The sequence below is a fragment of the Ciona robusta genome, chromosome 11 (genome assembly GCF_009617815.1).
Source record: "Ciona robusta chromosome 11, ASM961781v2".
Taxonomy (NCBI): domain Eukaryota; kingdom Metazoa; phylum Chordata; class Ascidiacea; order Phlebobranchia; family Cionidae; genus Ciona; species Ciona robusta.
In genome coordinates this window covers 3,175,752-3,190,894 of record NC_143245.1, presented here as the reverse complement: position 1 = coordinate 3,190,894, position 15,143 = coordinate 3,175,752, and the positions used below count along the sequence as shown (strand labels likewise).

The following is a 15,143-nucleotide window of genomic DNA, read 5'->3' as shown; positions in this document are numbered from 1 at the left end:
TTAAGTTATTTACATTAATTATTGACAACATAATATAACAAAAACTAGTTTAAGCTTTGTTTATTAATTAAGGACAAACTAAAGAAACAAGTTTAATCAAAACTTAGTAATCATTATGTTTACCATGACTGCGTCTATAACTATTGGAATTAGGCCTAAATACGGTCTATGGAAGTTGTTATGCTAAATGCCAAACCAACAACCTCCAATTTTTGTTCGCGCACAAACTGGAGAAATCGTGCAATGTCGAAAAATGGCCATAGAAATTGACAAAAATACCCACAGACTGGGGAGCATATTAATGTTGTCATGGATATACAAAATAAATTTTCAGCATTTATAACATCTTTCCTTAAGTATAAACGATGGTTAATCTAACGCAGAGAACAATGTCACTGAAAATATCCAGGCAGCTTTTTTAATGATGATGCTTAGGAAATATTAAACACAAAAGTTTGGGTTTATAGAGGGCGCCATATTTTAAACCAAAGTCTATAGAAACCACTATAGACTTCCACTAATCCACTATGTGTCGTGTGTGATTTATATAAACTTTATTTTAAACTTACGCAAATGACGTAGGAAAAAACCGTTAGCCCATATGATGCAATGTTATACTCCTGAAGTCAATAAGCAAGTAACCAATGTCGCTTGTGGCTTTAGTCATATAAACACCTATGGCTCTGCTTGTGCTCTGCTAGAGTTTAATCAATTTTCTGTTATTACAAGTTCATGGGACACTTAAGCACATATTGCCAAATATTTCCAAAATCAAAATAGATGACGGTTTATGGGTAATACCACGAATTAGTACTATCATTCCTTTATTAATTGACACCAATTTAATAAAATATAATAAAACACCCAAGGAGTTATTTAGCGATCCGCACAACATGTTACAAATTTGAAAACACACAGGATAAGATGGGACAGTTTAAAATCCCTTGTTAATTTTGAATATTAAGTGTATTTATAAATAGGAATATGCGTAAATAAAACGAAATAATACTGTACGCTTTGAAAATTAAGTCTAAACATTCTTTTTCTTGCTCTACTGCTATAGTTTTTAACATGTTACCTATACATTATATTATTGCATAACAATTGGTGTTGTTTGAACGACAATGGGTAATGTTCGAACAACAATGGATAATTATTGTATCCTACAAATGTATATAGTAGAGTGGGGAAAGATGGGACACTTTGTCAGACAACACTTATTTTAATGTATCCCATCTTCCCCCATTGTACTATATTAACGCCCGTTATAACGACTGTCGTTTTCTGGCCACGCGAGGATAACGTAAGTAAGTTACATTCGTTAGGTAACATGTTAAAAGCCATAGCAGTACGAATAAGAATGTTTAAGTTTGATTTTAAAAGCGTTTATTATTATTTCGTTTGATTTACGTTTATTCATAATATTAAATTCACAAAATTAACAGTGATTTTTATGTCCTGTTTTACCCTGGCTGTTTTTGTGTCAAAAACAATTTACGTAAAAACAATATAATATTTTGGTTACAAAACAGGAAAATGACATTTTCTTATGACACGCAAAAATAAATACTTGTATTATTATTGATTATAATCGGCAAAAGTGTTAACAGCGAACTAAAAAGAAAATTATTCCAATTAAGTAAATATGAACTGCCCCGAATCGTTGAATCTGCTGTCGTGTAAAACTTGTTTCGTGCATTAATTTTGGTACGAATTCTATTAGGCAAGTGTAGCAGCTCCAGTACGCTTACAATTTTGACCGAATTCTTATATTATTTGGTTTGACCTTCTGCACATGCGTATATAGTATAGCGTTCATTTTCACACATTTGGCACATGATACCAAATATCCTGAACGTGTTTTAAGCTATTAATAACGGTCTATGAGTGTCGTGAGGATCTGCGCAGTCCCATATGTGGAAGGGTCGTTATGTATGTAGGCAGTATTCTCATTCCTGTACAAAGTATAAAGTGTACGCCAACGCCGATTACTGTTATTAGGTATTAAAATCGGGGTTGGGTGAATATGTGCTTAAATTTCGCCCACCCTACTATATTTTGATAACAGACACGTATATACATGACGTCAATTAGGTTGCAAGCCCTGTTGTCACGTTCATACTGCACGAATGTAAATTTTGCAGCATATGCATAGAGTGTGGATTGTTTAAACTAATTTGCAAAATGGTATCTATCTTATGACAGCACCGGTATGTAAATATTGTAAACGAGAAAACTGAATAAACGCTACTCGTAAACGAAAGAAACAGATTATATGGAGCATAAAACTCTCAGTTTATTATGAACTTAACAATGTTTTTGCGAGTTTGCTTTGTACAGTGCATTAGTGACGACATTTTAGTTCCATGCGCGGTTGTCACGTTTTACTGAAAAAGTATAAAATATACAATGCGTGGTATGATGTATTTGGTGAAATGATCTCCACTGTCAGTTTTTGAGCTGAACAAAGTTTTAATAACAATTAGCGACAGTTAAAACTTGAAAACATTAGTACAATCACCATAAGTTATAATGAATTTGTATAAATGATAGGTTTTCATGAACTAGTGCTTAGAATGGTTTGGTTGACCTCGAAATTTTCTTAAGCCTAGGTACAAATAGACTAATACTGTCAAAGGTAAAGCCTGGATTCGCGTTACAGAAACTTAGGCTACTGTGACGTAAGACTGGAATGTAAGATAAAAAAAGCTTAGATTGTTTCGGTCGAGCGAGCGTTGGTTAAGCTGTAAGACTGTAAGTTGTCAAGTAACGGATGTACAGTTAGTTGTCGTCACATATGATGAATAATGTTCATGGCAAGGAGTTTCAGTACTACTTGTTTACAGTTGTAGACATATTCGAGAGGTTTTGAAGTATATAGCGTTTTATATATTTTTACTAGATATAGGTTTTTTTTTTATTTATATCCGCTTTCTATCTGCAGTGTTGTTTTTCATGATTTAAGTATGGCCGAATTTAAACATGGATTATTCGGATGTTTTGACAATTTGACAATTTGCATTATTACCTATATTGTACCATGCTACACCGTCGGTCGAACTGCGGAGACGCTTGGCGATGATTGCTTTACTTGGGCGGTGATTTATGTCTTCACTGGCTGTATCGGCGGAGCACTGGTGCGAGGAAAAGTGCGAACAAGACAGGGCATTGAGGGCAGTTTTATAGGGGATTGCTGTATGCACTTTTGGTGTGCATTATGTGCTGTAATTCAAGATTATCAAGAAGTTGTCGACCCGACTGCTCAATTTATCGCCCGCGTGTAAACATTAATTTGTTGAATTACACCAATATTAACCTAAACATTTACCACCAACCCTTTAATAAATCACCGACTTATTTGATCAGTCTGTCTTTTAATCTGGTTTGAATCATATTATATGTTATATATATTTAATGTGTTATTTTCTTTGCGAAGTTAAAAATTACTTTTTAAGAAAAAAATTGCACAAAGGTACTTGATCGGATGCATTGTTGGTATCACTTAATAACAATTCGCTGTCAAATAATTACTTTAAAAACACGCACGCACAAATACTGGGTTACAATAATTTTCATTTTTCCTAATGGTGTAATGCTTAAAAATCTAAATCAACTTATATTAAAAGAGTTTTCTGTTTCTGCTAAAACTTACATGTATGCTCGTATAACAAATAAAATTAAATAAGCCTATAAGAGAGCCTTTATTAGCTTTTGTACATATACAAATCCTGTCAGTTTGTTGTTAAAACCGAGATAGATCAAATTTAGCCGTTAGAGTTGTAACAACAAACGCTACAACTGTCGGTAATATTACGTTTCAATAGAAATGATCTGTCTATCGGCATTCGAGATAAATATGTGAAAATCTGTGACCAAAGTGTGTGTGGTTATGAATGAATGAATGAATGAATCTATTTATCTCGTCCCTTCGGTCAAGTTATTTTATGTATAGAAACTGTGAAAAGTTGTTTAGGGAAAGACGTAACAATTTGTTCCAAACTGTGTAGACCTGCAAAATAGCCGAACGCCCAATGGCAGCAATTTTTTTGCTTATGCGTGTAGCGGGTTTGGGAAGGCGTAAACGTCTTACATTTACCTTACCAAACATTTTTGCGGAAAAATGTATAAAATTACCCCATTAAAGAGACTAAAATGTCACAAATATAACGCATCCAATTCTCTTTTTTTGATACAGAAAGTATAAGAGACTATACACGTCTTGTTTTTTACACTTTCCAACCTTTAATTTTTATTTGTGATTTACCCACTGCATTATTTTGGCCTCTAAATGACGTTCAATTTGGCCTTTACGTAGTAATGTGTTGGACTGATCGGTATAGCCTATCTAAACGGCTCTGGCCTGGTACAGTGGGGTAAAATGGGACACTTAAGCACATATCTCCCAATACTTCAAAAATCGTTTTTTGGGTGATACCACGAATTAGTACAACATATATATATCTTTCCTTTATTAATTGATAACAATTCAAAGAAATATATTAGAACACACGAAAAGGTTTTAGCGATTCGCACAACAGGTGTAATTTTACAAATCCGAAAACAGACAGAGTAATACGAGACAGTTTAAAATCCTTTAATCTTACCCCACTCTGCTATACAGTATAGTTTCCAAGTGATATAGTACGACCTGCGCATTAGCGCTCGGTCCAAATTTACCAGTCGGAACAAATACATCTTGGCACTGGTGTTGTAATATATTTATTTCACAAATCTAAACCAACCACGATGTGTAATGTACTTGCTAATATTAACCATATATGATGAAAATATTCCTCTTAACCGTTGGTTGACATTGTTCGCCACATAAATCCGCCACGTTCGTGCCCAATTAGAAATAAAAACCAAACCGCTTGATTTACTGTGTAAACACAATCCGCCCACAGAAATAAAAAAGAGTAGAACGCGCAACTTTCCAAAACCGTGATATATTCTTTTTTCTATTCACGTGACCGCCAACTCCGTCCCCATTTCCCTTCGTCTCCATTGTAAAAGATAGGCGCATAGTGTTTTTGGAAGGTTTTAGCTGTTTATTTTAAAAACTACACCAACTATTCAAGTTTGTTAGGCTAGTTTAGTTATTTGGTACGTTAACGCTTACAGTTTACAACTTGTTTAGGAAATTTAATTATTTAAAAAAATTAATTAAAAATTTCAAAAAAACGGTTTTTTAGAAATATATATATATTAGAAAATAGTTTTTTTTACACAATAACTTTAAATTAAGTCAAAAAACGAAGAAAAACTACACAAAACGTCATCGACTCCATTGACTACAATAGTAAACGGGAACGACCCGCGAAAGAGAGACAGTGTATCATGCTCTCTCCTTTGCCGACATTGGAGATGCGCCTTCTATTCTTTTTTATTTCTGTGAATCCGCCAAACTTTGCCAAATTTAGATGAAGGCCTAAGGTACAACAAGGCTTACTTTTAATGCAAATTTAAGACTGGTTTTCATAAGCGCTGGTGTAAAACAATGGCGTTTGCACCACCAGCTAAGACGAAGGTATCCTCCAATTTAGCTAAAAGTACATGGACACCAATGTCACACCCTCAAGCAAACAACCAAGTATGTAAAATCTACTCTTTATGAAGTTTAATTTTAACGGTTAGTTTAAATTAATGCCTGTATTATGTCACATGCTAATTTTCAAAATGTCATACCAGTTTAATATTTGCTTACCATTTTTGGAAATCATTTTTCAAGAATTTCATAGACTTGACACAGTTATATTCTATAGCCCATAACGTGAAATGTTTAGTTACGACTTATTATCCGAATTTCACTCTCTTTTTTCACAATAGGGCGCTCTGATTAAGTTTAAAATTTTGAAAAAATACACAAAGAAACACTTTAAATTGGTAATAAGTGTAAAACAAATTACTTAAAACCTGAAAATACCTATAAATATATAAAATACTAGTAAGAACATCTTTCCCAAATTAGGTAGGTTATATACGCTCTTTCGATCTGTTTATTATCGTCGGCTCTGTGGTGTAACGGTTAGCGTGCCGTCTTTTACTCTCTTTGTTTCGTTCTTACTGGGTTCGAGTCCCGCACAGTGCAATACGTTTTTTTTAAGTTTTTTTTTGTGTGATTAGCACGACTTAGGGGTTAGTGGTTAGGAGTTAGGAGTTAGGGGTTCAAGTCTTATGTGTGTTAACTGTAAAACTAACTGTTAGTAAACAATTTTTTATAAAATATTGAAATACTATACCAATACACATTTTATATGTCACAAAAACGACGTTTTTTAAAAGTCCCCAGAAAATAATAATAAAAAAATGAGCGCCCACTTGTGAAAAAAGAGAGTGAAATTCGGATAATAAGTCGTATGTGAAATGTTTAGTCTCAAAGATTTCCTGAGATCTTACAAATACACACTGTGTAATTTTTTTGAAAAAATCTGGATTTTGTGTCGAAAACTAACTTTTCTGTAAAATGGCAAAACATGCGGTAATCCTTTAGCTGGTGGCCACCTGAAATTTTGGTTTCAAAATGTTCCTTAGGTCTCACTGGTACCCACTGTATAATTTTTTTTGAAAAAACTCGGGCGTTTGCGTCGAAAATTAACTTTGAAAGTGTGCGAAATCGTGCTGCGTCACCGTATTTTCCACACCAGCGGTTATGAGTTAAACCACGGTTGGATTATTACGTCATAGAATGCGTATTGTTACGTTTGATTCCTAGTGGGGAAAAAACAAGTCTATACCGTCTTGTAAAGTTGTAACGTATGTAATATAACACTTTTGTGACGTAACAGACCGCGATTGTGGCGTAATAAATCGTTAACCTTACGCAAATCAGACGAATTACGGTGACGAAGCATGTTTTCGCGCATTTTTAAAGTTAATTTTCGACACGAACGCCCGAGTTTATAAAAAAAATTATACAGTGGGTATCAGTAAGACCTAAGGAACATTTTTAAGCCAAAATTTCAAGTGGCCACCAGCTAAAGTATTACCAAAACATGCTGCGCCGAATTAAACGGTTGACATACGGCTCCCATCGTTATGATTTACACCAAAATTTTCCTAGGCCTTTGCTATACCTAAAAGCTGTGGCCTTGTTAATATAAGCATGCGTTATGTGTGTATGCATATATTACACTATCGTATTATACAAAACATATCACTATTGTGACGAAAGAATTATTAAAATTAAACAAAGACAGGCAAGTTAGGGCGATAAATCATGTTTTCCACCCTTTGAAAGTTAATATTTACCGGAAACACAAACTTTTCACTGATTATCAGCTATAGAAATACCTTTGTGTTGCATGTGTAAGGTTTTGTTGAGAACGACTTTAGACTATTATGTAGACTGTAGGGTATATTTGTACCAAGAATAACATATCATATAAAATTCCTCTTAAATATTTAGGTGTTTGAAGAAAGAAGAGAACTTATTAAGAAATGGGTGAGTAACTTTGTCATTAGAAAAATATCTTTTTAGATACATTCTACATAGATGATATTTAAATGTGTTGTGCTAAGATATTTAAGAATGAAATTTGGACAAACGTATTATTATACTTATTCTGCAAACCAGTCTTACATTAAATTTAAAAACGCAGTTTGAAAAATGGCAAGAAGCTCAGAAGAAAACTGTTGTGGACGATATTATACATAGACTGTCTACAAAACATTTGATGTTGTTAACAGGTAAACAATTAAATAACTTTTTATTGAATTTTGTGATACTATATATATATATATATACATATTTTATATATTTTTATTCGAAAATTTGCCGTTCATATTTTTTAATAGGCCTACATTACACTGACATTATTATCATAAAATAATTGCGAAAGATAACAGTTAACTACCATTTTAGTTATCAATTTAATAATTCAGATTTCAAAGCACTAGGCTATAATACACGATACGCCCATCGGAAAATATGAACATCAGATTTTGTAGTCAGCATATTTAAATCTTTAATTTAATGTTCAAAACTGACAATGTTAAAACGTTTTTTTTGTTAATGGTTAAGGATTAGTTCTTAGGAGTAAGGGTTTCAGAGGTATTGTTTAAAGGTTATAATCAACTAAATATAGACAAATTTTCCGGGCTATTGTTTTAGGAATTTAGTTTGAGTTTGTCAATATTAGTTTTTTTGGCACATGACTATTTATCGAAAAAATGTTCTTTTTAGTATAAGACCACAAAATTCATTTATGTATAGTATATGAATTATGGATGTAATATAATTATGAAACTCTGTTTCAGATTCTTTAAAAAAGAAATTTCCTCAGGAACAATTTGACTTTACTCGAATATTTCCGCGAGTTCTAACATTGTATTTGTTTTCATTTCTTGACCCCAGAACTTTGTGTCGCTGTGCCCAGGTGAATGTTGTTTAACTTTTTCATCATGTTTATTATAAAAGTATGACGATTTATTAGAAATAACTAAAAAGGAAAAACAGTTTTGAAATCATGCCTAACAGTTTCAGTATCCTTGCCTGAAAAGATTTTAGAAATTTACCATTAACTATTTAACCTTAATGATATGTAATATGCTCCATTAATCTCATTGTGTTAATAAAATTGGACACCCATGATTACCCTGCCATTCAAAAACAATTTTTGTTATGGGCATAACAGGATTGTAAAAATTGTAAATCCGGACGGTGATCGTTTAATTTTATTGAAAATCCGGACGTAATATGTTTTACGTGCGTCTGTCACCCAAGCTACCAAATCTTGTTATAAAGCGTATTACTGACTATCACCACGACACCACAGTCTAGTGCGGGCGCCTGTGCGATAGAAACCGTTGTTAAAGCTGCGATCTAATGTTTTATGTTCGTCGCGTGTTCGTAATAATCAGCTAACGAAGTCGCTCGAGTAACAAACATTGCCGTGCTGCAATTTGACATTTTGCGCTTAATTGTTACGTCACATGTCTTATTGCAACATAACTATTAACTATGACGTTTCGTTACGTAACAATCGGGAGGAATGAATGCCCACTGCCCAACGAACCACGAGATCAAAACATCGTGTATGAGCGTCACATTTTTACGCTCTGCGCGGGCGTAGGAAATAAAGAAAGACGCATCCGGTAGCATACTTTCTACACCTAACAAACGAAGCAATCGTTGTGAGTTTATTCTCGTGAAAAGTGCCGTAATGAAACTCTGGTTCTCGTGCGGTGCCAACGAACGATGTTTTTTGGCTTCTGTCCAAGCTCGACCGGGAAGATATTTGTAATATCATATTACAATTTGCGTTGGTTCCAACTTACTGATAGCGTCGCTCCTCGCTCTTATATTTGCACCAATTAAAATTCACATAAACGCAATTTACCTGCATTTATTAAAGTTTAAATTATTCTTGGTTGCTTGCTTAAAATTATATCAGGATTAAAACAATTATACGAAATATAGAAGCACATAAACCACAATTGTTATCTAAAATTTTAATAGTTTATCAAAGGTATTATGACGTAATCATCGTTACATTTTTAATCCATGATGAACGTGCGTAAAACTTTTCATTTGTTTCTACCGATTTAGATACGTCGTTTTAATAAATGTAATATCATTTTAAATTCACCACATAAAGGTTCCATGTGACATGATTTGTGACAAAATTAGTATAGTAGGTGTTAGGAAAATGCATTTTTTTTAATGTTTGCACGAACCGTTTCGTCATTTTAGCTATTCGCCGTGTTCTCGCAATGTAACCGATGCGGTTAAAATAGAGCGCACGTTTATGTCGTCAATAATTACGGAACAAAGAAACCAAAGAGTATATTGTCGGCCGAACGTAAGAAAGTTGATTTTAATATAAATAGGATTTATTTCTACTAAAAAAATCCGGACGTTTTTCGACGATCCGGACGGTGACATTATCACTGAAAAAGGGGTATTTTTACAATCCTGGGGTATAATAATAATATATTGCAGTTACAATGTTGTTATTATCTTGATAATGAAGTAGTTTTGATTCAACTGTTATAATATGTATTTATTAGTTTCATGTTGAAAATTGTTAGGGCTTTTTCTATCTTGTTTAGTTGAAAAAAAAAGTCTTTGTTGTCATAATAAGTTTACGCGTATTTGTTAAAGTTTATTACACCAGTATTGGTTACAAGTGGTACGCCGATTTTATCTTTCATATTATATATATATATATTAAAATACCAATACAGCTATTTTACCCCAACACTAGCAAAGTAGCAAACAAACATATTAATATTTAAAAGTTTTCTGCTGTATTAGATTAATGTTTTATATTGTTATTAGGTATCATGGTACTGGAATTACTTGACAGAATTAGATTGTTTATGGCGACCCAAGTGTTTAAGGTTTGGTTGGTATCCAACCTATCAAACAACTCCATTTGAAGAAAAAGTTTGGAAACGTTTTTATGTCAAAACTGTTCATGAGCTGCATTATGTTAAACCAAAGGTAGGATAGATAGGCTAGGCTCCTAAATAGCCACCTAACATGGGTATGCTGAGTTTGTATGTACACCCCGCAATAGGTTAGATACCTTATGTATTGTAACAATCCATATATTACTAGTTAGAAAAAAATACAGGTCAGGATTTGTGTAAAATATTAAAAGATGTTTTATTGCATTACCTCCACATCCAACACAGACTGAGATAATGAATAGACAGATTAGAAAATATCCGCCCAAAATTTTGACAGAAAATTCTTTTGTTTTCTCCCTAATGTAAACAATACATAGCCTATATACTACAGTGGGGTAAGATAAAACATGTTTTCATTCTATTTTCTTGTCCCATTTGGTAGTAAATACAAACAATTTACAGAATTATATAACCGTAACTGGCAACTCTAAAAAAGGCAAAAAGCTTGGTTAATTATTAAAAACTTAATCAGGAAATAGAGGATTTAGGTCTAAGGTGTTAATGATATCCTATCTTACCCCACAGTAATATTGTTTATTTTATACAACATTTCAATTCTACTTTGTTTAAGGAATCTGTTGTAGCGACTACTGTTGATGATGAAAAATTGAAGCAAGCAACAAATACTTCATCAGTTGTTAATTATTCACCTTCTCGTGCTTCATCTTCCATGGGAAGACGAAGAGGACCCTCTGTTCCATCACATAAACAACACTTGGTCGCCCCCAAATGGGAACCTCCACCATGGAAAGGTTCCGATCCTCATCCTGTTGATACAGTGAGGTAAAAAATATGATTTTTCTTTATTAATTTTCATGTTTTTTTTAATTCTCCATCTATTTAAAAAATTCCTTTAAATTTATTGTTTTTTATTTAAAATTTAAATCTATTTTACATGAATTTTCTAATAATTCACCTTTTTACATTTATTATCCATTTATTTACATGTTTCTTTGTAATTCTTTATTTTTTAACATTTGTTGAGTAATTCTCCATTAATTCACTTGTTTTTGTTGTAATTGACTAATTGTATAAGTTATGGTCGGCAAATTAATTAAAATTTTTTTTATAAACGTTACAAATTACAAGTAGTAACATGCATATGTATTATAAAGACGATAAATAAACACAAGCATTAAAATATTTTATTAAAAGTACCTAAAATATTTAAACTTTATTTCAGATATAATTATCTGGACAATTCAAGCAAAAACAAAAATAAAAAGTCATCTGGTTCAATTGACAGTCGACCAACATCAAGACAAAGCAAACGACCTAAATCGGTAAACATCATGTTATTGCTATTGTGCCACCAAGTGGTCAATAATGGGTTAAATTGTTAGGCATAATATGAATAAAAAATAACAGTCAGTTACAAATTTGTCAACTTATAGGTGGCCATAAGTGGTACATAACCACTACCTAATAGAAATATAAAATACATTATAAAATTTTACATTTATATAAAATATATATAGAAAATATTTGTATTTTTAGTTTGTGCCCACCTAAGCCAATATCACGTTAGTTAACTAAATCCCAAACTCATATTTAGTAGTAACTAATACACACATGAGTTATGTAAAAGTATATAAATGTTCATGAGAATCATCAATATAAATATTATTCTATTTTATGTGGGTAAGGTCCCTATTGAAAATTGGGTATTTAGGCCAGATTTGGCTCAAACATCATATCCCACATATAATGTATGCTTACTTTTGTTATTTTCACCGCTTTCCAGGCAACAGGATCAATACATCAGATGTCACCTCTTTCTCCACCAACTTTAAGTCATTTCTCTCCAAGATCAAACAATAAAATAGAAAATCTAAATTCATCTGATTTGCGAAACAGTGCAAGTGTTCCAACCACCCCAGTGAAACATGACACCAGTCTAACACAACCTCTACAAGATAAACTCGAATTGTCAAATAAGTTTGAGCTGTCATCAACGGTAATACAATAATATATACTGTTGCTGCCACGTATATTATACTTGTATTTTAAATCAATTCTTCTGGCAAGAATTTTGCTTAAAACATTTTGACTTATTATTTAGTTTGTCTTCATCATGGTAAATGACACTCAAAATCAAAAAAATGAATAGTTGTTGAAACATCGGTTAGCAAAATTCTTGTCGGAAAAACAAATTTCAAGTATAATATTAAAAAGTTGTGTTTAAGATTTTTTATGGTTAATTATATGTTTTTTTTATCTAGAATGAAACAACTCGACCTATAAACCCATCTGCTGTTAAAAGTCAATCAGGTATTTCTTAATTGTTTTGAGTTGTGTATAATGGTTAAGTAGAACAAGTTGTATAACTTGTAATATTTGACTAGTTTGTGCTTTGAATAAAAATAAATCATTTCCGGCATGTTAATTGCTAACATACCATATTTTTATATTTTGGTTTGTTAATTAATATAGGATTTGTTGTTGTAATCCAAGAGATAAATCAAAACTATGTTATGTACCTTATGTTACATTCTGCTATCATGATAAATACTAACGTATATTAATTACTACTTTCAGATGCTCCATTTGCTGCTCCAGATATAACTCGTCTCTCGTTAGATGCTGGTAAGACACTCTTTTAAAAGGAAAATATACAATCCAATTTTGTCCAAAGAAATTGTAAAAAAAATATGTTCGCTCTTTAAACTTTGCAGTTTTACCCCTTTAGGACGAGATAAGTTTTTGTAAATTTTTAAATATTTTTGTAGTTACGATGTCAATAAATCGTTTATCTAATGATTTGGTAAATGTTTATTTTTCACAGAAATCTGACTTTTTTTATTTTTCCCGCATGCGTTGGTGATAGCAACTCATTTGCATTTTTAAATGTTGTTCATGATGTATTGTTTGCTACAATATTAACAATACAGCCTAATTATATAAAGTATCTTAAATCATTAATTGTGTAAATCATGTGTATAACATTCAGGAGTTCGACCAAAACCAGTGACTCGAATTATTCAACAAAAATCAAAAGATCATCATGAAGTAAAGGAGAAGGAAAATAAAAGTCCGTCAAGTAAATCTGTCATAGTTGCTTCAAGTCCTAATACTACAAACACATCAGCAGGTAAAATTATTCCTGATGAAACCTAGTTTTCAGTTAAACTGCAGGTATTAATTGACTCTTCTTTTCTAATAGTTATACTGTTGTAGCGGCCCATCGTAGTATTACGATGGGCCGCTAATTATTTTGTCCCCAATATTGGCCTAAATGTTTGAAGTTGCGCGCTAACTTTCCCACAACACGGTGGATGCACCCTGCTGTAACCGAGTTAGCGCCTATGCTTCTATTGTGTCCTATTCATTGTAACCTAGTTATCACCACTTATCACGCCGATTCGTCTGACACCCGAAATTCGTTTTTTTCTTTCAAATTAATTCCCTGCGATATATACTGTTGTATAATCGCCATTTAACAATGAGAACGATGAGACAATAACGATAGAACGAAATACAAACAATAAGAATAAAAGAGACAAATACAGTTACTGTAACAGAGGGTACAGAACCGTGTGATTTCTTGCCAGTCAAAACCATAGATAACCGAGACTAGGACGTAGCTTTAAAACACCCGCGAGCGCACTAAGTCAACTGCAGCTCACCTGCAATCAGCTCATAAACATTAAACCAACATCGGGTGTCTAAAAGTGGTGACCTCGACGTGGCCCAGGTACAAATGTACAAATAAATAAAAGAATAACCTGAATAACTGATTTTTCTTCTCTATAGTTTTGTGTCAAGTGTTATTGCCATCAACAGTTTAATATTTAAATAGAATTTTCTGATTAAGCATTTCTAGCACTTAATGTGATTCCTGACTGTTATTTTGTTGCACTATCGATGTCAGATTCAGCAATTGATCATAGTTTTATAATTATGTGATTCTTTATATTGATTCATTTTTATAGAATTGAAAGGAAAAGGTTGGTCAACCCATGAAGAAGATGATGATTTTTAAATTTTTACATGTTTTCTGTGTTTCCTATTTCATGAAAACCAATTTGTTCACTGAAAAAATGTCCCACAATTTTGGGCAAAACTCCTTTTTATTAATGTAAATGACATATATACATGCGCTTTCAGAAAAAAAATATTGAATATATATATATTGTGTACAGTAGTGACCTAATGTATCCTGATTCATATGTTATCTAAATAGATTGTAGATTTAATCCAATTATCAACAAATTGCACAACACGTGTTGTAATATCTCGCCACTCAAAAACTTTGTTTCATCATGCGTCCAAGCGTCCAATATCCTGAGTTGGTTAAAGGCACAAAGTTTAAATATCTTGCTTCATTTATCCATTCAACCACTTAATTCATTTTCATATTGCTTTCGGAAACAATCTCCTACTGGGAAAAACTCCCAACAGCGCTCTTGATACTGCTGCCATACATATGTCTCTTGTCCTGTATGCTCAGTTTCATCTTTGTTGATCAAATGCATGAGAAAGAACCTAAAAAAATAATTAATGGTTTTAGTACATATATACCTGTTCACAGTATTAACACCAATATGAAATAAAATGCACTAACATGTAATTTGCTAAATTGTGTTCCTGCAGTGTGTGCGTTTCAAATCCATGTGGAACTTGATCAAAATAATCAATTCCTATTGTACATATGAAACACTTTGTGTCCATGTCTTCTTTAACTTGCTCCTGCTGGTCACGAAGTTCTCCAAAGGCATCAATAATCAAAC

At 32.6% G+C, this 15,143-nt stretch overlaps 3 protein-coding genes across 8 annotated transcripts in view; 2 read left to right on the top strand and 1 right to left on the bottom strand.

Annotated features, from left to right (window-relative positions):
- The first annotated feature begins 2,915 nt into the window (after window positions 1-2,915).
- LOC149728087 (uncharacterized) lies at window positions 2,916-3,690 on the top strand. Its single transcript, XM_089889214.1, has one exon. The coding sequence runs from the start codon at window positions 2,967-2,969 to the stop codon at window positions 3,282-3,284; it is 318 nt and encodes a 105-aa protein (XP_089745340.1). The 5' UTR covers window positions 2,916-2,966; the 3' UTR covers window positions 3,285-3,690.
- Window positions 3,691-5,399: 1,709 nt separating this feature from the next.
- Window positions 5,400-14,983, top strand: LOC149728086 (F-box only protein 16-like). Its single transcript, XM_089889213.1, has 12 exons — window positions 5,400-5,590; window positions 7,406-7,441; window positions 7,599-7,686; window positions 8,257-8,375; window positions 10,280-10,444; window positions 10,985-11,196; window positions 11,597-11,696; window positions 12,158-12,370; window positions 12,636-12,684; window positions 12,952-12,999; window positions 13,364-13,504; window positions 14,346-14,983. Exons 1-12 carry the CDS (start codon window positions 5,498-5,500, stop codon window positions 14,393-14,395), a joined length of 1,314 nt encoding a protein of 437 aa, XP_089745339.1. The 5' UTR covers window positions 5,400-5,497; the 3' UTR covers window positions 14,396-14,983.
- LOC149728085 (ryanodine receptor 2-like) overlaps window positions 14,465-15,143 on the bottom strand; it is a 63,165-nt gene continuing 62,486 nt past the window's right edge. For all 6 annotated transcript variants that reach the window (XM_089889209.1, XM_089889207.1, XM_089889206.1 and 3 more), the window contains 2 exons: window positions 14,978-15,143; window positions 14,465-14,898 (listed from right to left, as the gene is read on the bottom strand). In XM_089889209.1, coding sequence (XP_089745335.1) covers window positions 14,748-14,898; window positions 14,978-15,143 — 317 coding nt within the window. In that variant the 3' untranslated portion in view covers window positions 14,465-14,747. The remainder of the gene's footprint in view (window positions 14,899-14,977) is intronic.

Coding starts and splice junctions, on each gene's coding strand:
- LOC149728087 (XM_089889214.1), top strand. CDS start 2,967: ATGGCCGAATTTAAACATGGATTATTCGGATGTTTTGACAATTTGACA.
- LOC149728086 (XM_089889213.1), top strand. CDS start 5,498: ATGGCGTTTGCACCACCAGCTAAGACGAAGGTATCCTCCAATTTAGCT. Junction 7,442..7,598: donor GAGAACTTATTAAGAAATGG/GTGAGTAACTTT, acceptor TTAAAAACGCAG/TTTGAAAAATGGCAAGAAGC. Junction 13,000..13,363: donor TCGTCTCTCGTTAGATGCTG/GTAAGACACTCT, acceptor TATAACATTCAG/GAGTTCGACCAAAACCAGTG.